At 46.9% G+C, this 27,271-nt stretch overlaps 1 protein-coding gene across 1 annotated transcript in view; it reads left to right on the top strand.

The window, feature by feature from the left end:
* Positions 1–1,029: 1,029 nt before the first annotated feature.
* The window catches only part of SLC6A11 (solute carrier family 6 member 11), a gene marked incomplete at both ends in the record, with an annotated part of 103,501 nt that continues 77,259 nt past the window's right edge, over positions 1,030–27,271 (top strand). The window contains 4 exons of the mRNA XM_079794961.1: positions 1,030–1,267; positions 4,170–4,304; positions 4,428–4,568; positions 6,779–6,869. Coding sequence (XP_079651087.1) covers positions 1,030–1,267; positions 4,170–4,304; positions 4,428–4,568; positions 6,779–6,869 — 605 coding nt within the window. The remainder of the gene's footprint in view (positions 1,268–4,169; positions 4,305–4,427; positions 4,569–6,778; positions 6,870–27,271) is intronic.

Genomic DNA, 27,271 nt, shown 5'->3' with positions numbered 1-27,271 from the left:
CCCTGTATATCATCCTCACAATCGAGTGGGGAGACCAGCATTAAACAAGAATATGCACAACTAGTGTATGTGTGTGACTACACATTGTATGATAGTCGCTGAGCACTTCCAAAGTAATAAGTACTTATAAGTATTTCTCACCCCATAAGAAAGGCAGATCAGAAAATAGAGGCACAGAGTGGTCAGATGACTTCACACAACTAAGATAAGTGGAGCATGAGATCAACTTAGATTTGCCTGCCTTCTGGCAGTAGCACTTAACTGCCCTGACTCGCTGTGTTTAGAGCAGTTGGGCACCAGGATGAACAAGATCTGTTGGTGTCCCCACCCTCGGAGCGCTCCCAGTCCCTGAGCATGGGGGAGAAACCAAGAGTTCATTACTTCCTTTTTCCTCCCAGTGTGGTCCCTGGACCGACAGCGTCCGCAGCACCTGGGCGCTTGTTAGAAAGGCGGAAGCTCCAGCTCAGCCCAACCCACTGGACCAGGGGACTGACTGCAGTGGAACAAGCCCCGCAGGTGCTCGGTGTGCACTTTCAAGGGGGAGAAGCTTGGTCTAGAGCCCACTGCTCTGGTTAGAGATGAGACACCGTGGCTCAAGCCTTTGGAGGTCAGAGATGGTGGAACTTCCAGGCTTGGTTTAGGAACCCAGCCTAGGCCTGAATGGGCGGTCCCACTCTTGTCCCTAGGCGGCCAGCGGGTGGGACAACGAACGGGAAGGAACGCAAGGTGCTCAGAGCCTGCACGGAGCTCAGAGCACGCACGGTGCTCGATGGCGCTCGGCTCGCGGAGCGCTGTCGGTGCGCGTGAGGTGCTTGCAGGCTCCGGGGCCGAGCCCAGCGGAGGCGGCGTGGGCGCCCTGAGGGCCTGGCCGCCGCGCCGCGCCCCCTTCCCCGCGCCGGGCCGGGTCAGCCCGGCCCCTCAGCTCCACCCCCTGCCTCCCCCTCCCGCCCGCTCGCGCCTCCTGAAAAGCCTACCAGCCCCGGGCGGCGGCGCAGAGCCGGCCCGGCGCACCAGGCAGCCAGTGCGGCCATGACGGCGGAGAAGGCGCTGCCGCTGGGTAACGGGAAGGCTGCAGAGGAGGCGCGGGAGTCCGAGGCGCCAGGGGGCGGCGGGGGCGCGGCGACCGTGCGGGACCCGCGCGACAAGGCGGTCCACGAGCGCGGCCACTGGAACAACAAGGTGGAGTTCGTGCTGAGCGTGGCCGGGGAGATTATCGGGCTTGGAAACGTGTGGCGCTTCCCTTACCTGTGCTACAAGAACGGAGGAGGTGAGGTGGCCGGCGCGCGGCCCTGGAGAGGGTGCAGGAAGGAGGAACTAGCCCGGTGGGTGCGGGGAAGCCTGGGGTGAGCGCGAGACCCCTCCCGCGCCTGCGTGTAGCGGGACCCTGAGGGGAATGCCCGCTCTCGGCCACCTGGCGCGGGAGCTTACCCCCCGCCAGGCTCACCTTCCCAGCGCGCATGCGCACGTGCTCTTCGCACCTCCATGAGCCGCCTGCCGGCCTGGCACGTGATGGCTTGTCTGCCGCCCAGACCGGGAGCCTTTGCCTTTGCGACCTGTTCTGCCTTTGGGGGCAGGAGGCAACCCCTTTGAGCCTCAGCTTTCCTAACCGGAAACCTCCACGAGGAAAAGGAGCTCGCTTTTGAGCGCTTACTGAAACGCCAGGCTCCATGCTGAGCCTCCCATTTAATCTTTCAGCGCACCCATTTTGCAGGTGAGGAAACTAAGGGTCAGAGAAGTCACTCAGTAAGTGATAACGACGGCGTTCTGATACCAAAGGCCTTGTTTTTAAAGTAGGATTAGACGGATAACAGGAAGTACTTTTTGGTTAGGCACTGCTGTTTGATTTCCTGCCCAGTCTTTCATTTGCTCTTAAGGCCCTTTCTATGGCCTCGTTTTGGGCCTCTCTGGTGGAAGAATTGGCACCAAGCAGTTTCTTTTACTGGTCTCACAACCACCCACAACAAATAGCAACAACATTGATTTATTGTTTAGGAGATGCTTAGAGATTGGGGGGTTGGGGCCCGGGAAAGGACGGCGATGAGATAATCCTTTGTAGTAGTAACAACATTTCCAAATAAGTTTAGTGGAGATGCAGCAGTGAATCCTCAAATCTCTCAGCTTAAGAAATGGGCTCCAGACTTCAAGAACCTCCACCTGTCATTATTATCAGAACAGCCAGCAGGTCTGAGGCAAAGGACCTTGTAAAACTTGATTGGGTGGCATAGTTTCCCCAAGGCAAAGCCTGTATCTATGTATTCCTCTGTCTTTGCTGTTTCCCTGCCTCTCCAGCAGATCCCCGGACCTCAGTGAAAGTAGCTTAGAGTTGGCGGGCAGGGACCATGCTGTTGGGCTGTGTGGAGCAGGATTTGATGTGTGAGCAGCTGTAGGGGAAGCAGTAAGGGTACTGCTTAGCCTGAACGCTTTCTTTGGAGACATGCATCCTGAAGGCACAGGTGCTCCACGCCTGCTCTACACTGGTAATGACGTGGCTGCCGGTGTAGTGGCTTGGCAAGGGGCAGAGAAGCCGTGGACTGGGGGACCCTGAATGTGCCCTGCACCCTTAGCCGTGGATCCCACCTGTCTCTGCAGATTCAGCCATCATAAGCTACATGTCTGCTTAGAAACACGTGGAAACCCTTCAGAATAGCCCCAGACAAAAATTGTTTTAGCATAACATTTTCATGCCAGAAATTTTTATGCCAAAACTAAAAGCATTTATAAAAGCAGAAAACAGGATAAGTTGGGTTAATTAACAAATTCTGCCACAGATTTAAAAGGTTGTGGTGAGTAAAGTTTAAAATTAGTATTTTTTTTTTAAAAAAAAACTCTAGCTTTCCAAGATTCTCCATTGGGTACACAGATATCCTGATTTAATTGAGACAGTCACCTTAAGGATTACTAGCTTTGTGGATATGTAGGCCAAAATGCTTTTAAAATAGTGTCATTTGTTAGGTTCTAGAGGATTCACAGGTAAATGATAGCATATTAGGAAAGCTGCTTGCAGCTTGTTTTAATCACTTAAGTTTAAATGCAGCAAACACCCTCTTATCCCCTTTCAAACACTTTTGGCCTTCTAATATTGTTGGGGTATCTGCTTATCAACTGTTTACCTTTTTAAAAAAATATCCACACAGCTCTACTCATAGATTTTAATGGTAGTTTAAAGTATTTCTTTTCTAATGTGAAACTTTAAAAATAGTGTCTTGCACAGAAAAGCTAAGAACCTTTCAAAACCTGGTGGATATGGTTCTATTATCAGGATTAATCAAAATTGTTGCTATTGATCCTGCAGTTAGAGAGACTTCATTTAGCAAAAAGCAATTTCAGTTAAAGCCTTCATTTGTGAGATCAGATGGTGGGGAATGGCATGTGTTTTTCATGCTTTGTTATTAGAGAAAGAGAGAGAATGAGGGATTTGGAAAAATCCCTTTCTGGTTATAATAGCTCATGTTCACCTCAGTTATTTAATTTGTTTTACAGAAAGGCACAGGCTGTGGGTATTGTGTTTCAAAACAGGAGCACTAAGGCTTATGGTGGTCTTTTCTCAGACTGATCCAAAGCCAGCCTTTCTGGACAGATTCTTGCTGCAAACTCTTTATAACTCAACTTCATACCTGGGCCTCGGGTATAGGCGCCTGATATGGCATATCTCCTTAAGATTACTTTTCTTTATGGAGAAGCTGTTTTTCAGGTCATTTCCAAAGTAAATAGAAGAAGGGGTTCCCTCACCTGGCCTTTGGAAGTTACTTTAGAATAAAAAGGAAGGACGCAACATTCAGAGAGAATGAATTTGACCTATGCTGGAGGGTGAAATGTAAAAACAAAAGAATCAAGCAATGAAACGCTTTCTTTTACATTATCATCTTATCTACACAATGATTCTGTGAGATAAGTGGCGTAGACATGAGGTATTAAAGCCCCATAGTACAGAGGAAGAAGTTGAGGCAGGGAGATGTGAGATAGATCACCCAGGGTAACAGGTAGCCGAGGGCACAAGCCTAGGCCCGCATTTTCTGACTCTGGTCCTCATCCTGGCCACCTGAATTCAAGCTCAGACAAAAGAATATTTTGTCTTGCCTGTAGTAGGTGCTTATTAAAGATTTCTTGTGCTGAACATAAAAATGGTGGGAGCAATTTTAACCTCATTCCCATATTTTGCGTTCTTGCAGGAGCATTCCTGATTCCCTATGTGGTGTTTTTTATTTGTTGTGGAATTCCCGTGTTTTTCCTGGAAACGGCTCTGGGACAGTTCACGAGTGAAGGTGGCATTACATGCTGGAGAAAAATTTGCCCTTTATTTGAAGGTAAAGATTGAGTTAATCAGGAAATAAAATTATGCCTGAGTGATGTCAGGTTATGAAGAGTAGCTGAACTGTTTATGTGAGGTGGACAGAGATTTACGTCATTCCCTTTCCTTGTTCTTTCAGGCATTGGCTATGCAACACAGGTGATTGAGGCCCATCTAAATGTATATTACATTATCATCTTGGCATGGGCCATTTTCTACCTGTGCAACTGCTTCACCACCGAGCTCCCCTGGGCCACCTGTGGGCATGAGTGGAACACAGGTATGCCCTCAGGGAGGGTCTCTCTTCTGGTCCTGGTGGGGGACCTGGAATTGGGGGTGTGTCTTTGTCCTGGAGATCAATCCTGACCTCTGGCCTCTCTCTGTGAGTCCAGATTCCACTGAAACTGAAGGTCATTATGCCCTGGGTCTGGGTCCGTTCTGTGGGTTGCAGTACTGAAACCTAAGCTGAGCCTTGGTCCAGGAATCGGCATGGGTAGAAGATGATGATGCTTTTTCTTCGCTTTGCCAAATACAGAGACTGAGCCCTCTGGGGGCAGAATGGGGTCATGAGGGATTCAGCCTCCAATTTCAGCCCTGCTTCTCTAGGCATTGGATTTTCCTTTGTAAAATGAAGGGGTTAGCTGAGGGGTTGCAGACAGGGCCAGTAAGCCAATTAGGCTTTAGGTCAGTGACCAGCAAATATAAAAAAATTATTTGACAGCTCAAATTGAAATATCAGAAGACTTCACCTGAAAATCCAGATTTCCAGCTTCTCTGGAAAAAAATTGAAAAGATCTGGCAACACCAGACCCACATTCCCACATTCTTGCTTGGCAGCAATGGTTGCAGCAGAGAGGCAGCTGTTACCTTTGGATGAGACCACAATCCTCACCCAGTCCACTTTGCTCATTTACTTTACCTGTCCAACACAGGTAGATATTTGAATTCACTATCCCACCCTACCGCTTGAGTAAATAACTTTAGATTACTTTAGATTCTAATTGGCTATTTGTTTTTCAATTTGTCATCCTTTCAGGACCGAGTCATAACCCAGAGAAGGCAAATTCATATAAACTCATATCTGTGGTACCTATGCTTAGAGCAGATATCACTAATCAATTGTTAGTGTTGACCTCAGAACCCTTCTCAGCAGTGCTCTAGGCAGCTACTGCCTTTTGACTGAAACTGGCATACATGCTTTAAGCTATTCACCATCCCTGTAGTTAGGTTGCCCCTGGAAGTGGCCTGTCATCCTAAAGGCTGAGCTATGGCTAGATAGGGTAGGATGTTGGTCACCAGCAGAAGGAACAGCAGGTATTAGGCCTAGAAAGTGCTATGAACTAGCTTCTAGCCCTGCATAGCTTTGCCCTGCTCCCTCTCTGGTTGGCATTTTGTGGACTTTTCACTGTCTCTTTAGGGCCCTGGTTCTTAACCTTTCTTTGGCCAGGGATCTTTTAGAGATGTTTATCAAATTGAAATTCAAGGACATATTCTTGGAGGCCTGTGAGCCCTCCGTGATAATTTAATTGCGTGTATTTATTTTGAGGCTGTTCTAAAAATATGCAAAGGTTCTGGATCATCTGCGCAACACCTTATAACAGGACAGTCAGGATATTTCAGTGCCTGACTTTGTTCGTGTTTACAATTAAAGATGTATTCTTGGTAAATAGGATGATGGCAGCCCAGGGGAAAAGAGCAGAGAGATTTAATTCATGAATGGTGCATTAGTACTAAAAAAAGTTCCAGTTGAGAACACCTCAAGTTATAGGAATAAAGGTTTTGCAAAAGCATGAACAGAGAAAGATGGTGATAGAGTTGAGTCTCAAATAGTGCATGGGAAAATAGGCAAGCCAAGCCCAATATAGACCCTGCCTCCTGCCTGTCAGTTCATTTCTGTTGAAATCCATTTAATATTACAAAATGTCATTATCTTACACACCTGCTTTATGCTATCAGTTTGAATTGTATTGGGTCTGTAGTTTAGTTGGTATTTATTGGTAAATTTAATTCTAGTTTTATAGTTGTATGCATACTATAATTGCAAAGATTTTATAACTCATTATTTATTTGTGCATGATTAATGATTATCTTAATAAAAATACCATGTCAAACTTAAGTGTCTGAGAATGTTTTTTACTCTAGAAAAAAAGAACTTTGAGAAACATAACTTTAGAGAATCGGACAAGCCTTTGACAGGGAAGTGGGAAAAGGGGAAGGAGATTTGGGAACAAGGCAGGAAGCAAGTTTGATAGGACACATTGAGTGAGAATAAGAGAGAAAAGGCTCCCTGCCCCGCCCCCCAACTTTTCCTCCTGTTTGAATCCATCAGACCACGCCTCTCAAACTGTTTGTAAGTTATTGATTTTACCCCCACTGTTCTTTGAGGCATGTTTACTTGGAACAACAGTTGCTCCATCGGCTCTGAATGTTTTCCAAGATCCAGCCCTTGTGGAGGTTAATCTTGTATTTCTTGTCTTGTTTCCACTGTAGAGAAATGTGTGGAGTTCCAGAAACTGAACATGAGCAACCACAGCCATGTGTCCCTGCAGAATGCCACCTCTCCCGTCATGGAGTTTTGGGAGTAAGTGGAATCTGACCCATCTCCCTTGTCCTGTGGGGGCACCATCCTTGTTCTGCTCAGTTAATATTGCCCTCACCCGTGGAAAAAGCCTGACCCTTCCTCCAGTCTTGCCCTTCCCGGCTTCTGTGGGCGTTTAATGGCGCTGGGAGCCAGAGTGGAGCTCTTTAGCGGTTCCCCAAAGGGACAGCTGAGAGAAATGCTTTCTTGTTCGTTGACGACATGTCAGCATGCCTAGTTGCTTATTAGGGCAAGAAGTGATTGGTAAAACGATGCCCAGTTTAAAAATTTATTTTTAACAAAAGAGAAGGTGTTTGCAAAAATCTTAAGTCAAGAGTATATTTAGCCTGGAAAGCAGACATCTCCAGGGGGAACAGGTGAGCTTTCAACAGCTGAAGTAGATGAACTTTAATGGATAGAGGTTATCAAAAGGCAGGTTTCAAATGTGCTTAAGGAAGAGCTTAGTCTCGCAGCATTGTCTGTAAGTACCTCTGAAAGCTGTGAGCACTCCTCCCCGGAGGTGTTTGACCAGTGTAAGGCTGCCGCCGAGTGTTGTTGGGGAGGTGTCTGAATCCGCAGACATTACCTGCAGTAATTGTGTGGGTGGGTGGACATTTCCCGGGAGATGGGAATTTTTCATCCGTGTTCCAAAGGGGTTTATGACCTGGGAGTTACAGGGCTGCCACATGGGGTTGTATTAGTTGTTCACTGCAGAACGCTAGCAGGGCATTATTAACACGAGTGAGTGCTCCAGAATTGTGCAGTGTCAACCTGCGTAACTGCACACGGTGACCCTGATTTAGGAGCATCAGCAGTAAAAGCGGGATCCCTTTCTCACGGTATTCAAGAGGTTTCCTTGTGGGTCGAAGGCTGTCTGAATGCTTTCTGACTCTTTTTCATCTGAAAAAATCTGTTTCATTGAAGAACCTCCCCTATTTTAATGCTCATTACTAGTAGCATTGATAGAGGAGCAGTGATTTATGAGTGATTTTTATTTCTTTCCCAGGTACCATTCCTCTCCTTCTCTCTTTAGAAGTCATAATGCTATATGTATATACGAATCCCAAATAGTACCCAGGTCTTCCTTGCATGTTTTAAAATTTTACATTAACGGTACCCCTTACTTACATTTTTACAATGTTGTTTCTTTGCTAAGACAGTACTTGGAATGGTCAGAGTTTTTAAGTTTTGCCAGTGTAATGGGTATGAAATGGTATCTCTCTATTTTATATATGCATTGTCTATTTACTTGTGAGGTCAAACATCTATTCATGTTTTTTATTCTCTATTTGGGTTTCCTTGTCTGTGAACTTCCTGCTCATAACCTTTTATCTGTGGATAGTTTGTCTTTTCTCATAGGTAGAAAATCTTGATATATTCTAAATATTAGTAGAATATAAAAGCTATCTGCAAATAGCTTTTCATAGTGTATGGCTTTTCTTTTTTATTTATTTATGGCATATAGGAGTTTCAATTTTATTGAAGTAAAAGTTGTCAATCTTTTTGGTTTGCATAGTTGGTGTCTTAAGATATATTTCCTTAACCCAGAGTTGTAAAATATTTTCTTCTAAGAGTTTTAAAGTTTTCTTTTTTTTACATTTATGAATATATTCTGCCTGGAATTTTGTTTTTGCATATGATATGAGGTAGGAATCCAGTGTTTTAAAAATAAATAATTTCTCCAGCAATATTTACTGAATTGTTCATCTTTCCATACTGATCTGTAGGACTATCTTCCATATATTGTTTCTTCAAAGCACAGGTCTCTTTTGGGTTTTGCTGTTCTGTTTCATTCATCTCTTTTGCTAATTGTGTGATACTGCATCTGTAGTTTTATTGTAAGTCTTGAACTGGTAAGGCAAGTTCCTCACTTTGTTCTTTTCCAAAAATTGTTTTAGTCTTTCAGATGAATTTTAGAATCAGAACAAACAACTCTGTGGGAATTTTGGTTGGGAGTGTATTGAACTTACAGATTAATCTAAGGAAAACTGACATTTAAAAAAATATATATTTTTATTGATTTCAGAGAGGGAGAGAGAAACAGAAACATCAGTGATGAGAGAGAATCATTGATTGGCTGCCTTATGCACACTCCCTACTGGGGATGGAGCCCACAACCCCGGGCATGTGCCCTTGACCAGAATCAAATCCAGGACCCGTCAGTCCGCAGGCCGATGAGCCAAAGCAGCTAGGGCAAAATTGACATCTTTATTCTTGAGCCTCTCTGTCCATGAACATGGTATGGCCCTGCCTTTATTTTAAAATGCCCGGTGGAGCAGTGCTATTTAAATGTGGTCTGCAGAGGAGCAGCATTAGAATCGCCTGGTTAGAAATGCAAATTCTCCAGCTCTTCCCAGACCAAATGAGTCATAGTCTCAAGTAGAGGATCTAGATAATATAGCACTAGAGAGGTGGCTGCTGTGGTGGGTGGGTCTGTGTGGCCTTTTCCAACCCCATCAGGTGATGACTTCTCAGAGGACTGTCACAGAAACTTCTTTTGGACTTGCACACTTGAGGATCTGTAAAACATGGTCTCTGTGCCCCCTTAGAGAATCCATCCTAAAATCCCACCCTGGGCAAGGTCTCTATGTAATTACTGTTGTTTGCACCATTCATTTCCTTTGTAACATATATGGAAAACCTCAATTAAATAATTATTTATGCAACATGCTTGTTTATTGCCTGAATTTCCCATAGGCAGTCATGAAGCAGCACCTTTTCTGGTTTTACTCACTACTGCTGGTCTATGGAAGGACCCCAGTGAAGGATTACAGGATAGATGCATGAGAGACAGGCAGGGAGGCAGTATTTTCTGGAAAATGCTACAAAAGAAGTGTCCAGGTGGGCTCTGGCAAGAATTCATCTTGTCACTCAGCTCCCCAGCCACAGCCAGATTACTTCCAGGATCCCTTTACAATCCATATCACCTACCCATTTGGACACGGAGATTCAGAAGGGGACAGTTAATCTGTGTCTTCATGTGTCCCTGGACCTTTTTGCCTGCGACTGGATCATTCAAGGTGAAAGTCCATGGGAGAATGAACCCAAGGTTCTAGTTTTGTATTCATATTGCCTCTGTATCATCTATACAGTGTTGAATTCTGCATCCTAAAAGTCCTCAAATGCTGGTGTGACACTCACCCCTTCAGAAGGTGCTTTCGTAAGACAGCTCTAATTCATCTTTTCCCTAGAGAAGAGCTTGGAGTGTAGAGACTCTGGGAGGTATGCATAGCATCCTATGAAAAACTATTTGGGCCACATAAATTTGAGAAGGGCTGAAAGCTACCTAACAGATAAAGAATATCTGTTATCTTTGATTAACCCAAATTTCCAAATGTATTTTCCAATGACATCATTGGAAATCTTTTTCCTCCCTCCACCCCCACCCTCACTCCCTGAATGCTGGCATTATACTAAACATCGTCTGACAAATACTTTTCTAGGAGGAAGTTCTTCCTTAAGTTGAGCCGACAGTTGACTTCTGAAGCTTTGGAAACAACAGGCCTTATTCCTTTTCTATATGACAGCCCTTCAAGTATTGGATCAGGTTTCCTCAAAAACATTTCTTCTCTAGTTCTTTTCTGTGGCGCACGGGTACTTCACCTCTGTTCACGTGTTCAGTGGGCCCCTTTTGTCCTTTTCCAATGCCTCTAACTCTGGGGCCTCACTCAGGGCCACATTATTGGTCAGAGTAGCCTGCATTGGCATATTCATTCATTTGGCAAGTGTCTGAGGTCCTGGGGCACCTAGGAAGAACGCTGTGCATTTTGGGAGGAGGCAGAAGTGTAAGATGCAGTTCTAACCCTCTAGAAATAGAGGTGAGACAGGCCTGCACAGATGACCATAAAATTCTTCATAAGGTGCTGCTTCTCCGCCCATGGCCAGCCATGGCTTCATCTTGACCTTGGGCTCCTGCCCCCAACCCTTGAGCATCCATTTCCTTTTTCAGGGTATAATTAAAATTACTAGCTTAGCCACTGAAAACAGCTCAGGCCTTAAGTCAGTCCTGGATTCTGGCTCGAGCAGGGGACCTATGGGGTTGGAGTGGCTTTTCTTCCTGATTGCAGATTTCAAAATTTGGCCATCCTGGTATCCTTTAATAACTCATTATGCATCTGGTATCCTTGCATTTATTTAAATATGTTTGCAGTTCTAAATTTTGAGCTTGTGTCCTCTGGTGGGATTGAGTCCTATTATGTGTGTAACCAGCATTGTGGCATCAGATGGACTTTGTTTTCATTTTCTTTTCTCAGTCTCTTGGGTTTCTTTAGGGTTTTGTGAACAAGTTCGTGCTTACTATGTATACAGTTGAAATCACTTTTGCATGGTGTCCATTCAACAAATTCTTTTGAGCACATATTGTGTGCTTGGCCCATATTAAGCTCTAAGGACTATATCTTTGTTCAAAAGGATGAGGTCTTGTTTTTCTGGTTTGTGTACACGAAGAGTTTTTCAAAATTTGTTTATTTTGGGTTCTGGCCAGTTTGGCTCAGTGGCTAGAGTGTCGGCCTGCTGACTGAAGAGTCCTGGGTTCGATTCGGGTCAAGGGCACATACCTCAGTTGCAGACTTGATCAGGGCATGTGCGAAAGGCAACCAATCAATGTGTCTCTCTCACATTGATGTTTCTCTCCCTCTGTCTCTTCCCCTCCCTTCCACTCTCTCTAAAAAATCAGTGGGAAAATATCCTTGGTGAGGATTCAAAAAAAAAACACAACACACACACAAAAAACACACCAAACCAAACATTTTGTTTATTTCGGAATCACATGGCCACTGCAATTGCTTTTCTTTGGATGTAAAACTGGGGAGGCAGAAGAGCAGGAGTGAAACCCTGATTCTGTCTATGGGCCCAGGCCCTATCTCTGCCTCTCTTTCTCAGACTCCTCTTCCTCCCTGCCCATCTCCTTCCTCTGCACTGGCCTTCTTTCTGCCCTTTGTTCATACTGGGCCTGTCCCACCCTCAGTCTCAGGCTTCTGTTGTCCCTTGGTTTAGAAGATTCCTCACCATGTCCTTGTGTGTCTGGCTCCTTCTTATCATTGAGTCTTAACTCAAATGTCATTGGGAAGTCCTCCCTGCCACTGCAGCTAAATCAGCACCCTGCCCCTCTCAACCCACATCACTGTTTTGTCTACATAGTACTTAGCTGAAATCCTCATGCCTTTGTTTGCTTGTCTATTTTCTCTCTCCCTCCATCCAACTATAACCCTCATGCCAGCAAGGGCAATTCTGCTTTATTTCCTATTATCTTGCCAGCACTTTCTAGGTGCTCAATAAATATTAGTTGAAATGGATGAGTGGAAGAGTAAATGAATGAATAATGGCTGTTTCTTAACCCCTTGGAGTTTATTTTCTTGTCTATAAACTGGTGATGATAACACCCACCTGCAAGGCTGAGATGAGGATTAAAGCAGTCCTCACCAGTACCAAGCCCAGCACAGTTTAGGTCCTTTGGGAAGGTTTGAATGCTGAAAGAGAATGTTCCTGATTGACTCTACTCTTTTGGGGATGGGGATTAGCCCTGTTCCCTGCGATGCCCACCTCTCCGGATTGCTGTGAGGATAAAAGGAGAAAACGAGTACTAAGAACTTTGATGGCTTGTAAGTGAGGTGCCCAAGTTAGTTCCTGGTACTGAGGCTAGGTGTCCTGCTCGGCCCCTGCCTCGGCTGGTGTAGATTCATGACTGAGCCTTATCCAGAGTTGACCTGTGTGTCTAAGTAAAAATCCAGCACTCCGTGGCACTGTCTGCTTCGGCTCATTTGGATTGCTCCACTCCTAGTATATCACTTCATTCAGTTATCCTTCTGCCACTTGCCCAGTGCATGAACATGGGCAGCTTAGATAACCACTCTGAACTTCTGTCTAGCCCTCCAGAAATAGGATTGTCATAGGACCTACCTGTCAGGGTTGCTGAGAACATCAGATGAGGCCTGTATGCTTTGAACATGGTACATGTTTAATATATGGTAGCTAAATTTACAAGGAACACTTTATTTAGATCTTTGAAAGTCTACATGGGTACCTTTCGGCATTCTTAGGGAAGGCTCAGCCAGGTCTGTTTGCTCCTCACAGTGGACCTGGAGAACTCGCTTAGTGTATTTCCCCTTTAACCTTTTGCACTCGGATGTCCAGTGTGACTCGACACGGTTAGCATTAGAATAAAGGAATCGAGAAAAAAGCAAGCGAGTGCAAAGGGTTAATGTTCTTTCAACATTTTTGAGCAGCTATGCACTGTGTTCTGGGCACCTTGTCAATAGCCAGTAAGATGGGGCGGGGAGAGGGGGGCTTTCTGTTCCTGAAGAAGCACACAGCCTGGTAGGGAAAGCTGGAAAGTAAAAATAATAATAATAATAATAATAATAATAAAGAATTTTTAAAATATAAGGCAACATTATCTTTAGGGTGCTTGCATGGAGCCAAGATGAGGAAGCCCAAATGTCTGGGCTTTGATGAAGGCTTCCTGGAATTAGCAATGTTTAGCTGGGTTTTGAAGGATGAAAAGATGTTCATGTGATTGATTGTGGAGTGAGTGAATGGCAGGCCAGGTAGAGAAAGTAGCCTAGGCCAGGGCTCAGAACACCTGAAGTTGTTTGTTGAGGCTTGCAGACTTTATCTACAATACGACTGCATCTGGAGCCCGGGGAATGAATGGTGGGGGACTTTGCTGAGGAGTTAGGCAAGGGCCTGGGTATCTGTTCAGTGATAAGTCTTTATTGAGCACCTACTGTATGTCAAGTATCATTGTAGGTTCTGGAAAACAACATGAATGAAACAGAGACTCAGCCTGGTGCAGCTGACAGCACAGACTAACCAAATAAGCAGAAAGCATTAGGTTAAGTTGGGATTGGTCTTCTGAAGAAAAAGCAAGCAGGGAGTAGAAAGTGTCACAGGCTCAGGAGGGCTTCTCTGAGGAGGTGGCATTTGAGCAGGGACCTGAGAGAAGTAAGGGATCTAGCTCTGAGGCTGAGGGAGCATGAAGGCAATGACCCTGAAGTGGGAGGATATTTGGAGAAGAGCAGGCAGCCAGTGAGGCTGGAGCCAGGCCTGAAGGACCTTGCACTTTTCTATAGGACTTGAAATGATCCTGTGGGATGCCTTCAAAGGCTGTCTATAATAATAAAAGCGTAATATGCTAATTAGACTGGACAGCTGAACGACCTTCTGGACGACCTTCCAGACAAGGCTACGGTGGCAGGGCCAAGGCAGAGGTGGTTAGGGACGATCAGGCAGGCAGTCAGAGTGGTTAGGGGTGATCAGGCAGTTAGGGGTGATCAGGCAGGCAAGCGAGTGGTTAGGGGCGATCAGGCAGGCAGGCGAGCAGTTGGGGTGATCAGGTGGGCAGGTAGAGTGGTTAGGGGCAATCAGGCAGGCAGGTAGTGTGGTTAGGGGCAATCAGGCAGGCAGGCAAGTGGTTAGGGGTGATCAGGCAGGCAGGCAGGCAAGTAGTTAGGAGCCAGCAGTCCCAGATTGTGAGAGGGTGCAGGCTGGGCTGAGAGACCCCCCCTCCCCCATGCACGAATTTCATGTACCGGGCCTCTAGTAGCATCTATGGAGAAATTCGATTATGTCTGAGAGAGGAAGATAGACATCTGGAGGGGCAGGGGCAGGGGTAGGGGTACACTTGGCTTAGTCTAGGTGCCTGAAGCTGAGACCTCTGCCTGGAGAGAGGGGAGGCGGGGTGGGAATTGGTGCCCTCACCTGTCGGGAAAGATGGGAGGACGATGGTAATTCTGCCTGGCCATGCTATGCACCAAGGTGATTAAAGAACCACCTCTTTGATCTCTTAATGCCTCCTCAGCCTCCCACTTGCACTAAGATATCTCTGCACTTCTTGGGTGGGCTTTTCCTGACAAGGGAGGATAGGAAGCTCCATTCAAATGTGCCTAAATTCTCACGGTTTTTAGGTAGCAGCAGAAATCAACTTAGCAATAACCCCCATTACGTGGGCTGCTCATATGCTTTGTCCCCAAATTCCACTTCTGACATTCTGTTCTGTAGGCATGACCACACTATTTATGTACACCTTGTTGATGATAGCATTGTATGTGATAGGTAAGAAAAAAAATATGTGTAATATGTTCTTAAGTATGATACTGATTAGATAACTTTTGGTATATTCCTGCACAACCACTAAAAAGGAATGAGGCAGAAAAGGTGTCAATATGGAAAAGATATCTAAGATAAAATTAAGTAAAAAAGGCAAGGTATAGAATCTTGCATATAATAATATGTATATAAAAATATATGTATGAAAAAATATATATATGTATGGCCCAACCGGTGTCGCTCAGTGGTTGAACGTCAACCTATGAACCAGGTGGTTAAGGTTTGATTCCCATTCAGGGCAAATGCCCAGGTGGCAGGCTTGATCCCCAGTGAGGGGGTATGCAGGAAGTAGCCAATCAACGATCTTCTCTCATCATTGATGTTTCTATCCCTCTCTTCCTCTCTCTTCCTCTCTGAAATCAATAAAAATATATGTGCATATGCCTTATTCCCATGGAAGATTTCTGGAAGAATTCATAAGAAACTATTAACTGTGGTGATCACCTGATGGGGGTAAGCAAGGGGATAGAAAGAGAGAATTTTACTTCTTGCTTTATACTTTTTTATACTATCTGAATTTAAAAAAAAATAAAAACCCAAGAACATGATTATTTGATGCTAGTAAAAAAGTAGAAGCCCTGGGGTCTCTGAATAAGTTGTCATTGATTGTAATGATCCTTCTGTTTAAATGACAAATCCCATTTACAGCTCTGGTTTCACCTTACTAATCATTATTTGTTTTTACAAGTCAATTTTGTTAACATCTTATTTAGTTTTTAAATCAGCCTTTGGAGAGGGACAGAAGGAAAAAATCTTCATTTTCCCATTATCCAAACATAATTTTGGAGAAGTGAGGGATTGCTTCCCTCATATACTCAGAGCCAGCCTCATTGGCTCCCACTGCCCCCCAGGCAGCCACAATTTCTCCAGAAGGCCCTGGTCTTTGGGGCTACCTGTCCATGCGTGTTCTGCCCTGATGGACAGAGGAGCTTGCCTCTCAGAGAGAGATTTTTTTCTTGCTTAATCCTTCCACCAGGGAAGCATTGGGTCCTGATTTAAGGAGAACAGAGAGAAGGTCCAGTTGAGGATCTAGATGGTTCTGCCACACCAGACTCATTGTGAGAGAGGGAGCCTGCCAGCCCCTTACAGCTCTCGGCAGATGCACCAAAGCAAATCCCAATTGGCACTATGTTGCCTGAGCAGGATGTTGTGTCCTTTTTATTTTAATTGTTTAATATTTAACTGATTGCAAAAATTGTGAATGTGTTGTAAGCAGTTAAAGCACAGCAGATATATAAATGTGATACATTTGCATATCAGATTATACAGTAGTCACCTCTTATCTGCAGTTAAGTAACTTTCATTACTGCACCCATCAGGACATAAAAGGAACCTCAGACAAAACTCTTCTGTGTCAGTAAATCTCTGCTTCTCACTAGATAGTGTAAGACATCCAGTATTTGTCGGGGTGGTGGTGGTGATTTTACATACAAATATCTATAATGATCAAGAATCCTATCTAATAAAAGAGTAATATGCAAATTGACCGTCACTCCAACACACAAGATGGCTGCTCCCATGTGGTCAAAGATGGCTGCCCCCATGTGGACACAAGATGGCCACCACAAGATGGCCAGCAGGGGAGGGCAGTTAGGGGTGACCGGGCTGGAAGAGGAGGGCAGTTGGGGGGGACCAGCCTGAAGGGGAGGGCAGTTGGGGAAGACCAGGCCTGTAGGGGAGGGCAGTTGGGGGGAACCAGGCCTGCAGGGGAGGGTAGTTGGGGGTGGGGGGCCAGGCCTGTAGGGGAGGGCAGTTGGGGGGAACTAGGCCGGCAGGGGAGGGCAGTTGGGGGGGACCAGGCCTGCAGGGGAGGGCAGTTGGGGAGGACCAGGCCTGCAGGGGAGGGCAGTTGGGGGGGACCAGGCCTGCAGAGAAGGGCAGTTGGTGATGACCAGGCTGGCAGGGGAGGGCAGTTAGGGGCAACCAGGCCTGGAGGGGAGGACAGTTAGTGGCGACCAAGCCAGCAGGGGAGGGCAGTTAGGGGCAATTGGGCTGGCAGGGGAGTGGTTAGGGGGTGATCAGGCTGGCAGGCAGAAGCGGTTAGGGGCAATCAGGCAGGCAGGCAAATGGTTGGGAGCCAGCAGTCCTGGATTGTGAGAGGGATATCCGACTGCTCGTTTAGGCCCGATCCCACTAGGATCGGGCCTAAACGGGAAGTCAAACATCCCTCGAGGGGTCCCAGATTGGAGAGGATACAGGCTGGGCTGAGGGACACACACCCCCATGCACGAATTTCGTGCACCGGGCCTCTAGTGGATAATAAGAGATCATAGCTTTTCAGTACTTACTAAGCCCAATTACTGCTACTCCTACTGTTCCCATTTTACAGACAAAGAAAGTGAGTCTCAGGGAGATTTATGTATCAAGCCCAAGGCTAATTAGTGGAAGCAAGGGAATTCTAAGGCAGGAGAGGTTAAGGGACTTGTTCATAGTGTCTCTCTTGGCGAGTGCGAGCCAGACCTGGGCTGAAAGCAGGCCTCCTGATCCCTGCCTGCCTCCCTCTGCCCTTGCACACTCCATCTGCCTATCTCTGAAATGCCATCAGCTATCTGTTTTATCTTGGGCAGAAGCTGACTGGCATGCATACCCTCCTCTCTGCAGCCCCATGGACCTAGGCTCTGGAAGGAAGAGTTTTTCAGCAGATGGGGAGGTATAATTGATGGAGAGAGGTTGGGCAGGAGAAGCTAATGAGAAACGACTGAAGACAGGGCTCCAGTGCCCTGCAAAAAAACAAAACAAAATACCGGTTGGGTTATGTGATCTCTGGATTTCGAGGGTTCCTTTAGACTTGCTTCTAACAGAATGCTGTGGTTTCCAGCTGAGCCAGGTATTGAGTGAGAGACCTGCAGACTCTGACCTGCTGGGATGACAGATGTAAATTGAAGCTGGCCTCTCCAGTGTACAGCTGATGGCCCTGCGGGTGCTGGCACCAGGTGTTAATGAACGACTTTAATTCAGGCTTGGGCTCAGAATACCTCAGAAGGGGCTGTTTCTGGACAATTGGGCAGTTTTCAAATTTTCGTGCCTTATTTTGATTCTAGATTATTTTTAACAAAACCATGAGGAAGTATGTAAAACTCCCCAGATTTCCTCTCTTTCATGCACCTCTGCTCCACGCTGTCCCTGGAAGACATCCAGGATGGGGAAGAAGCCCCAGACCCGAGGGATCTGACTGTCCCGCTGACTAGGGGGGACCCTGCATGTGATTCTGAGCCTCTGTATCCTTGCGGGTGAAATGGGTGTACCGCTCCCACCCTTCAAGGTCCTGTCAGTATGAAGTGATGATGGTAGGGGGGAAGTAACTGGTCATCATTAGCTCCTCTCACTCCTGCATCTCACTCATTCTCAGCCCGTTCACCCTCCCCACACCACAGCTGATGTGGACAAGGTGACATTCAAAGAACAGAGGTCTCCTGGTGGGGTCCGTGGGAGCGGGTAGCAGACCCCCGCTCCCCCAGACCTCCTCTCCCTGGGCTTTTCCTGATGGCACGTGTGCCTTTCTTGCTCACTATCCCTCTGTGGCAGACAGTGGCTCTTTGCCAGCCTTCACACAGAACCTGGACCCATCTCAAATTAGCCAACGGGAGTTTACTGGCATTACAGCTCTATGTAATGCAGAGCTGCTGTACCGTGGGAGCCCGTAAGGCTGGGAAGGCTTGGGCAGCACTTTGGGCTGTGCTGATGGGGAGAAAGGGTCAGGCATCTGATGGTCCTGGACCTCAGCCAGGGGGCATTGAGGTCCTTCTCCTGTGGGTGGTATCCGTGTTCCACATGTGTGAATGGGCTGCCTTACAAAACTGTGGTGGAGTCCCACAGGCCATGGCAGCCCCTCTGTTTCTCAGCCTGCCCTTTCTGCACTTTGCCTCCTGCCCTGCAGAACTGTTCGTATCTCCCTGCAAGGCAAAACGTGTAGAGGCCTTCCTGTGTTCTGAAGCTCCCCCAGTCCCCACTTCTAGACATACTCTCCTCTTCTCACTGCCTCCTCCTTCCCAGATCTCACCCTCCGGCCAGGGAGGGCCAAGACAGGCACTGAACCTGGTCAGGAGACCTGGGGGCCAGGCCAGGCTCTGCAACTTACCAGTGTGTGATCCAAGGCAAGGTACATATTGGAGCCTCAGTTTCCTCAGAACAGTGGGAGTAAAATAAGATAACACACGAGAGTGCCTGGTACTCTCTTCCGAAGTGTGCTCTGCATAATGTTAGGAAGTATTACTTTGGAAAGGCAGACACTTGGTAAAGGGCACCTCCTTCTTAACAACTTTTTAATAATTCCGAGGTATAATTTACATACCTTTCTCAGGGCACAAGTCAGTGATTTTGAATAAATTTGCCAAGTATGAATCCATCACCATAATACAGGTTTAGGACATTTCCATCGCCATAATCAGATCCCTCATGCAATCTCCACTCCTATCTCCAGGCAACCACTCATCTACTTCTTTGTGGGTTTGCCTTCTCTGAACACTGGGTATAACGGAATCGTGCAGTGTCCTTGTCTCTGTCTTCTTTCACTTAGCATAATGTTTTTAAGGTTCACCCATGTTATAGCAGCTATCACTAATTCATTCTTTATGTGGCTAAATATTCCATTGTACCAACATACTACTTTTTGTTTGTCTATACTTCAGGTAATGGACAATTGGGCAGCTTTCAGTTTTTGGCTATTATGAATAACCTAGGAGTGGTGTTGATGAGTTTTCTGTTTAATTTTTTAAGGAACTGCCAAACTGTTTTTCCAATGTGGCTGAACCCTTTTACATTCCTAGCAACTGTGTATGGGAGTTCTATTTCTCCACATCCTTGAGGACACTTGTTATTGTCTGTCTTTTTTATTACAGCCATCCTCGTAGGTGTGCAGCAATATCTCATTGTGGTTTAGTGGGAAATGCTTCTTAATAAACTTAGGAAACATTGGGTGACACAGAGCTTTAGAGGTGTCTTTAATCCAGGGCTTCTCAGAGACTTTAATATTCCAATGAGCATTGAGACTCTCTAAGGAGGACTACCGTGTACAGCATTTTCTCGAATGAGGTCCCAGTGTGACCTGGGAACTCAGGGTGTCCTGAAGGATTAGTGTTTTTTTGGGAAGCATTAGACTAAGGCAGGGTTCAGGAGACAACCAGCCAAATCCCATCTGCTGCCTCTTTCCGTAAATAAAGATTTATTGGAAGACCGCCACATTCATTCATTTACAAACTGTCTATGGAGGCTTTCACAATGCAAGGATAAAGTGGTTAGCTGGGACAGAGACCATAGGCCTTGCAAAGCCTAAAGTATTTACTCCCTGGCCCTTTACAGGAAAAATTTGCTGACCCTTGACCTAGTTAGTGCCTGGTACACCGTGGATGCTCACTTAACCTTTAGATGGGAGGAGGGACTAGTCCTAAGGGTACCAGGTGGGGCCCAGGAAACCTTTGTGAGGCTTTGTATTATTTGAGCTGGTGTTTCTGTGGGGGCTTCTGTGTGGCCGAGGAGGAGGATTTCTACAGTGATGGAAGAAACTGGAGCCTTAGCTCTGGACCTTCAGGCCAACGAAAGTCCCTAATTGTGTCCCCTGAGTGTTAGTGTGAGAAACATTCAAACCTGTAAAGAATTTTTGTGAGTTTATTTGAGCCAGACTGTCAACAATTGCCAGGAAGCAGAATCTCAATCAGTATTGAGATAATGCTCCGGAGAATGACAGATTTTCACCTATTTTTATAAATTACCATCAAAGGAGGAGATATAAGTGGGTTACATGAAATCCATTGGTGATAGATTAGGGAGGTGGGAGAAGCAAAGCAGGGGAAACCTCTGGAATTGGGTAAAAAGTAAAATGATAGACATGTGCTTCTTTTACATAGGTAGGTACAGGATAGTTAACAGTCAACAATTAACACCATAACAATAACAATGAGGGAATTTGTGGTCTCTGCCCTGGCACCCTGATGCATTGGCTGTGCCCTGAGGAGTCTGGAAAAAGGGAAGTTACAAGTTACCCTGATATTCCATAGATGACAAAGACAATAGGCTCGGTTAAGATCAAAGTTGATCTTTGTCAGGGAGGATACCAGCCTAGGACATGACTACCCACTATAGACTGCTTTTTAACCCTTTGCACTCGCTTGCTTTTTTCTCGATTCCTTTATTCTACTCGGGATTTAATTTTTTAAATACCCCAGATTTTACAAAGCGCAGCAGCAGAATAAAAATCTGGAGTTTCTTTTCATACAAACTTATTTATTTGGATTTTTTTATATTTCAAATTATTGATACATTCAAAGAGTAATTTTAATCTCGACATCCGAGTGCAAAAGGTTAATTGAAAAAGTTTTAATTCCAGACCATTCTTGTGGTTACTTTAGGTCTCTGAGTTTGCAAGGCTGCCACGCAGGCCTTCCCTAAGGGAGTCAGGTTAGCATGCGGCCCCTTTTTGTCTACACATGTTTCTGTTTCATCTTCCCGGAGATGAGACAGTGGGCCCAAGCTCTGCCTCTGAAGCTGAACAGAGGTGGCTTAAGGTTCTGCCTCTGCCTTCCTGGGTATCTTACTTCCCTAAGCCAGACGTTTCCCGTCTGTGAAATGGAATAACAGTGCGCTCACAGGAGGAGTAAGCCTGAAGGAAATGTCAGCTGTCACTGTCCATGCTGCTGTTCTCTTTATACTCCTGGGTGGCAAACTCCCCGAGGGCAGAACAAGGCTGCTTCACTCATCGCTATAACTCTAGTCCTTAGGATACTCAGCGTGGGGTTCGCACCCTGTAACTATCTGCTGCGGAATGCATGATGCAGAAGCCTCCATTTCTTCCCTCGAGGGTCCCGGTGGGTTCCGGGCCTCCGCTGTGGGTTTTGCTGGAGCTGGCCCCTTATGGGTGAATTGGGGGCCTGCACTTCTTTCTTCCCAGGGAAGTGAGCAGAACCCCAAAGGCGGAGGGATTCTGGAGGGGCAGGGAAGGCACATTTGTTTTGGTGATGGGCCTTTTTTGTTTGTTTGTTTGTTGCTTTGGGAGACCAGAAAGGACGACCGAGCAAGGCTATTTATAGCCCAGCTCCTCGGTGCCAACTTTTGGGGCGGTCTCTGCGTCCCTGGCAGCACTTTCCTCTGTGGCAGGTTTAAGAAAGGTGATGTGTTTGCCGGCTCCGTGCAGGACATGAAGATGAGGCCTCCCCAGGCTGTGCTGGGCGCCGTTCCCACAGGGCCTCTCCCAGGCTCTCTGCGGTGGCCCTGGGAGGAGGGACTGCTCCATCTCTGCTTCCTCCAGTCAGACCACCCCCGGCTCTGGAAGCTGGCGGGTCTGCACGGGAACTCCAGGTGCGAGGCTCTCTCCTTCCCTCCACACTCAGCTTTCCTGTGTGTGGGAGAGACAGAGAGGGAAGTGAGGGTGATACCCAAGGAATAAGAGACGTCTCAGGGGCCAGCTTCTGTGAGGCAGCTGGTGTGTGTGCGCATCTGGGTTCAAGCCCCAATTTGGGCAAGTTGCTTCCCCTACCTGGGCTTCAGTTCCCCCACCTGTAAAATGAGGACAGTAATGCTTTCCCATTGAGAACTGAATGCTGTGAGAGGGGAGGGCTCTCGGGTGGCACCTGCCACTCCCCCCTCCACTGCCCGCTCCTTGTTCCTTCCTCTGAGGGTCTCTTACTGTAGACAGCGTTTGCTTTTAAACTCGCCTCTTTGTTTCCCCAACTCTTTCCCTACCGTGTCTGTTAGAAATAACATCTTCACCTGTGGATTATTTCCCTGCCTCCTCTCTGGGACGTCTACCCGCTTCTCTCCTCTCCTATCCCCAGCTCCCTCCTGTAATTGAAACTTCTCCCTCCCCTCTTGGCTCTTTCCCATTAACTATCTCAGTCTCACCAACCTGAACACAAAACAGGTGTCAGTAAGACAGCTCTGTGCACTGTGGCCCCTTGAGGTACCAACATCTCTGACCTATCAGAGCCTAACTTCTCAAAAGAGCCACCTCACCAGGCTCTCACCTCCCATCTCCTCCTTATCCTGCCATCTGAGGTCCAGCCCACCAGGTGAGCAGCTCTCCTTGCCTCACCCACCTGGCCTGGTCCCACTCTCCCTCTCACCAGGCTGTTCTGCAGCGCTTGGCGAATGGGCCGCTTCCCCTGCTGGAATGCCCCTCCCCTCCCTCTGTGTTAGGGTTTGCCACCTTCTCTGGTTGCTCCCTGCCTTTCTGCTGACCCTTCTCTACCTCCCTCAAGGGTTCCTCCCTGCCACTCTCCGCTCTCTAGATGTCAGGGTTCCAGGGCTCTGCTATAGACCCTTTCCCTCCCCTCCCCTTCTCTGCACTCCCCAGGCAGCCTCAGACTCTCCCGGATAGATACCCTGTCTCCTCCCTGCATCTCTTTTCTGAGCTTTGCATCCAGAGACCCAGCTGCCTTGGAGCATTTCAACTCTCTGGGTGTCCCACAAGCATCTCAAAATCCTCTTGTCTAAAAGATTGATTCTTCACCTTCTCTTCTACCTCACTGGACAGTTCACTCCTGCTCAACTAATGACCTGCCATCCACCGAGGGACAAACCTGGGTGTCAGCCTAGACCTCCCCCTTCCCTGCTACCTTCCTCCTGTACCTCTGATGCTCAAACCCACCAGTTCCCCTCCAGGGCCATCCCCCCTACCGTAGTTCAGACCCTCCCTATTTATTGTCCAAATTCAGGCCAAGTTCTCTGCACCCTTACCATTCATTCTTCCCACTGCAGCCAGAGAGTTTTCAGAAACATGAATCTGATGGGGTCTCACCCCTGATTCTTCCATGCTTCCATCCCCCTCAGGAAGGCTCATAGTCCAACCCTTGCTCGCCACTCCAGCCGTGTCCTCCACCCCCATCATTCACCCTGGCTTCTGCTGCACTGACCCTGCATGCTGTGCCCTGCCCTGGCCTCACCGAGCCTTTTGCTCTAGGTGGCCTTTCTGCCCCCAAATGTCCCCTTTCTTCTTTGCCAACTCTCCATTGCAAACCAGCCTTGGCTAACTATTCTTCAGGCAGGACCCATCTCCACCTTTACATCCTGATGTTGGCCAGATCCCTAGTGAGGGTCCCCTGTTTTTCTCTGTCATAACTCTCCACGCCCTGCTCTGTTTACTCATCTGCCTTCCTTGTTAGACTACTAGTTCTTTAGGGACACCTGGGCATAGCACAGTAACTGGCACACGGAAGACACTTTAATAAGTATTCCTTGTATAGGTTAATAAATGGGTAAAGGACACATACTGTATACTACTGTTACCGAACACACAGAGACACATTAGGTAGCCTTGGGGCATGCAATAAGGTAGCTCTAATTTATAAAGAAGTGAGGAAGGCGGTGGTTTAATGTTATAGGACAGTGGTCGGCAAACTCATTAGTCAACAGAGCCAAATATCAATAGTACAACGATTGAAATTTCTTTTGAGAGCCAAATTTTTTAAACTTAAACTATATAGGTAGGTACATTGTTGTTAACTTAATTAGGGTACTCCTTCAATCACACTGTACGTGCGCCTGCACGTGGTATTTTGTGAAAGAGCCACACTCAAGGGGCCAAAGAGCTGTGTGTGGCTCGCGAGCCACGGTTTGCTGACCACTGTTATAGGAGAATCTACGGGTAACACTGTAGCTGAAAGTGTGGGCTCTGGAATCAGGATCCCTGGGTTCAGTTTATAGCTCTTACACTTGCTTGTGATATGACTCTGAGCAAATTATTAATCTCTCTGTACCTCAGTTTTTCCATCTTTGAAAGAGTCACACAGCTGGGAAGGAGCAGAGCTGGACTTTGAGCCCATCTCTGTATGTGCCAATGGCTGGAGAAGCATGGGCATTGTACTGAGATTTCAGTCTCTGGGTGGAAATCTCCTTTAATATTTTACTCTTATGACCTGAAAAAAGGTGCTTCTTGAAGAATCTGTGTGCCTGGCTCATAGTAGGTGCAGGATATTACTCGTTGGAGTAAATAGATCCCTCCAAAGGGCCCCATCTAGTCTTCAACATTTCCCGCTCCCTGGCCAGTATTGGGAGGTCTGGTCCTGGGTCCTTTTTTTTGCCAGGGTGTTGGCAGCAAACTCTTCCTTATTCAGACCTTTCTTCTGTCCCAGTGCTTCATGGGGGCGGGTCATTAAGAAAGCTCTTTCCCAGGAAGAGCTGTGCCTTCTCCAAGTCCCCAGAGCTGAGTGCCCAGCCCCCATGCTCTCAAAGGCTGCCCTTGTGGGTTTCAAAACAACCCCACAGCCCTGCAGGCTGAGAACCTGGCCCCCGAGCCCGCTTTCTTTAGAAACCCAAGGCCCATGGCTGGTTAGAGTCAGCGCTGGTAACTCCTAAAGAAAATAGTTTGAGGATGTTTTCAAATAGTGTCTGATGAAACAAAAGAGCAATTCATCCCGCATAGCTTTTAGTAATCTGCTTCCCATTCTGGGAATGAGATTGTTCAATTAAGCGAGAGGACGCCAAAGCAGGCTGCATGACTCGAAGTTCACAGCATCCAAAATGTGGAAGAGAGGGGACCTGCGCCAGCCCACTCCTGGCTGGTCTGCTCCTTCTCGCTCCCTCCGTCTCTGTTGTTTCAGAAAACAGCTTTCAGTTTCCCGGTTCAGAAAACAAACTACCTCAACAAGAAGGCATGTGTGTGCATGCATCTTTGCTAGCTGAGGACCTTGTGTACGTGGTGGTTTTTTTTTTATGAGAAATTCAGAGGCTGGAGTGGAGTGGGACGGAGCACACCCAGGTCCTTTCCCTGGGCAGTGACGCACTTTCTGTCCTGCTCATTCACCAGCTGATGAGCGATCAGGGCACTTTGGGGGGCGGTTTGTAAGATGGTGGGTATATGTTGTCTACAGTGCTCTTAATCTGGAGACAAGGGGGTCAGTGAGCCCCCTGAAGTTCTTGAAGAATGTTGGGAGTGGGGGCTACATCAGGGCATTTCTGGGGAGAAAGAAGCTTCTCACAGGATCCCTGACTGCCTCCCCAAAGCTCCCCTTTCCAAAAAAATAAAAAAATAAAGATTGAAAATTATTCAGGTGGAGTTGGTAGGTCATTCTTTCCTTGCCAGTAATCCTTGGGGAAAACATGGCAAAATGCAGCTTCCTGGGGACCAATTCCACAAATATTCGGACTTCAGTGGATCTGGGATGGAGTGCAGGAATTTTTGTCTTTTGGCAAGTACCCGACAAGGATTATGCTCTGGGGCCCGCTGCTCTCCTAAAATAATACTCTGTAGGGTTTCGTTTAATAAGGCTTGTAGTTTTAAAATGAATTAAAGCCAGAGACTGCTAAGACATAAGATGCAAATAAAGTAATGTCTGCTAAAACTATGTGGCCGTCGCCGTTCTTTCTCAAATAACTTGGATTTCTTTTGTGTCTAACTTTTCATAGTCAAGGGCAAGAGCCATGCCATGTGTACCATTTTATCCTCAATACCTTATTATTCATATAATGCCTGGCACAAGTAGTTGCTCAATAAATGCGTATTTATTTGGATGTTCCCACTTCTGGCTATAGTTTGAGAGCTGGTTTTCTTTTGAGTTAAGTCCATGGCTGCACACAGCCTGATTTTATTTGGGGGACTGCCTGATTTCTCCTGTGGGGGTTGGGGCTGGAAGCAGCCTGCAGACCAGTGCTAATTGGTGTCATTGAGTAATTAATGCAGAATCAGGCCCGAGCGGATTCCCAGGGAGACAGACACTGAGGGAGGCTTTCATGCTTGGTGGGATGGGAGCTGCTTTCTCAAAGGACATTCCCAGAGCACGGAGGCGACTGGCGTGGTCTGGTGGGGGTGGTTTGGCAGCCGGGATGGGGTTCGTGGAGCAAGTTTGGAGGGGGTTTGTGTTGGTGCCATGGTTCAGCACAATATGGAGCGTGGCAAGTTTGACTTTAAGGAAACACAAACCCCAGGCGTGGGCTCTGGGAGCCAGACCTGTGTCAACTTTGAAGAATTGATGGGTTCTGAGGGACTGTGTGGCTGGAGGCATTGGCTCAGCGCACCCAGGGGTCCTTTCTCTCCTGTAACCTGGGCCCTTTGGGACACCCCTACCCCTTGGCATGTTACTCAGGGCTCTTGATGATGCCTCTGTTTACCTTTCTTGCTTTCCCCTCTGATCGCTGTCCTTTTTTTACTAGGGTGTCCCATGAAGCACTGGGACAGTGGGAAGATGTAATGATTCCTCCATTCCCAAGTATCCCAGGTTCATTTTCTGGCCTTTGTGCATGCTATTCCCTCAACCTAAAACAATCTTTACCCTTAAATTCCATCTTTCACAGTGACCTCAAATATCATTTCTTCCAGGAAGCTTTTCCTGGCCCCCTCTAACAGTCAGGATAGGTTGGTTTATGCTGCAGTA

The sequence above is a fragment of the Cnephaeus nilssonii genome, assembly GCF_951640355.1.
Source record: "Cnephaeus nilssonii genome assembly, chromosome: 17".
Taxonomy (NCBI): domain Eukaryota; kingdom Metazoa; phylum Chordata; class Mammalia; order Chiroptera; family Vespertilionidae; genus Cnephaeus; species Cnephaeus nilssonii.
This window is presented reverse-complemented; position numbering and strand designations above follow the sequence as displayed.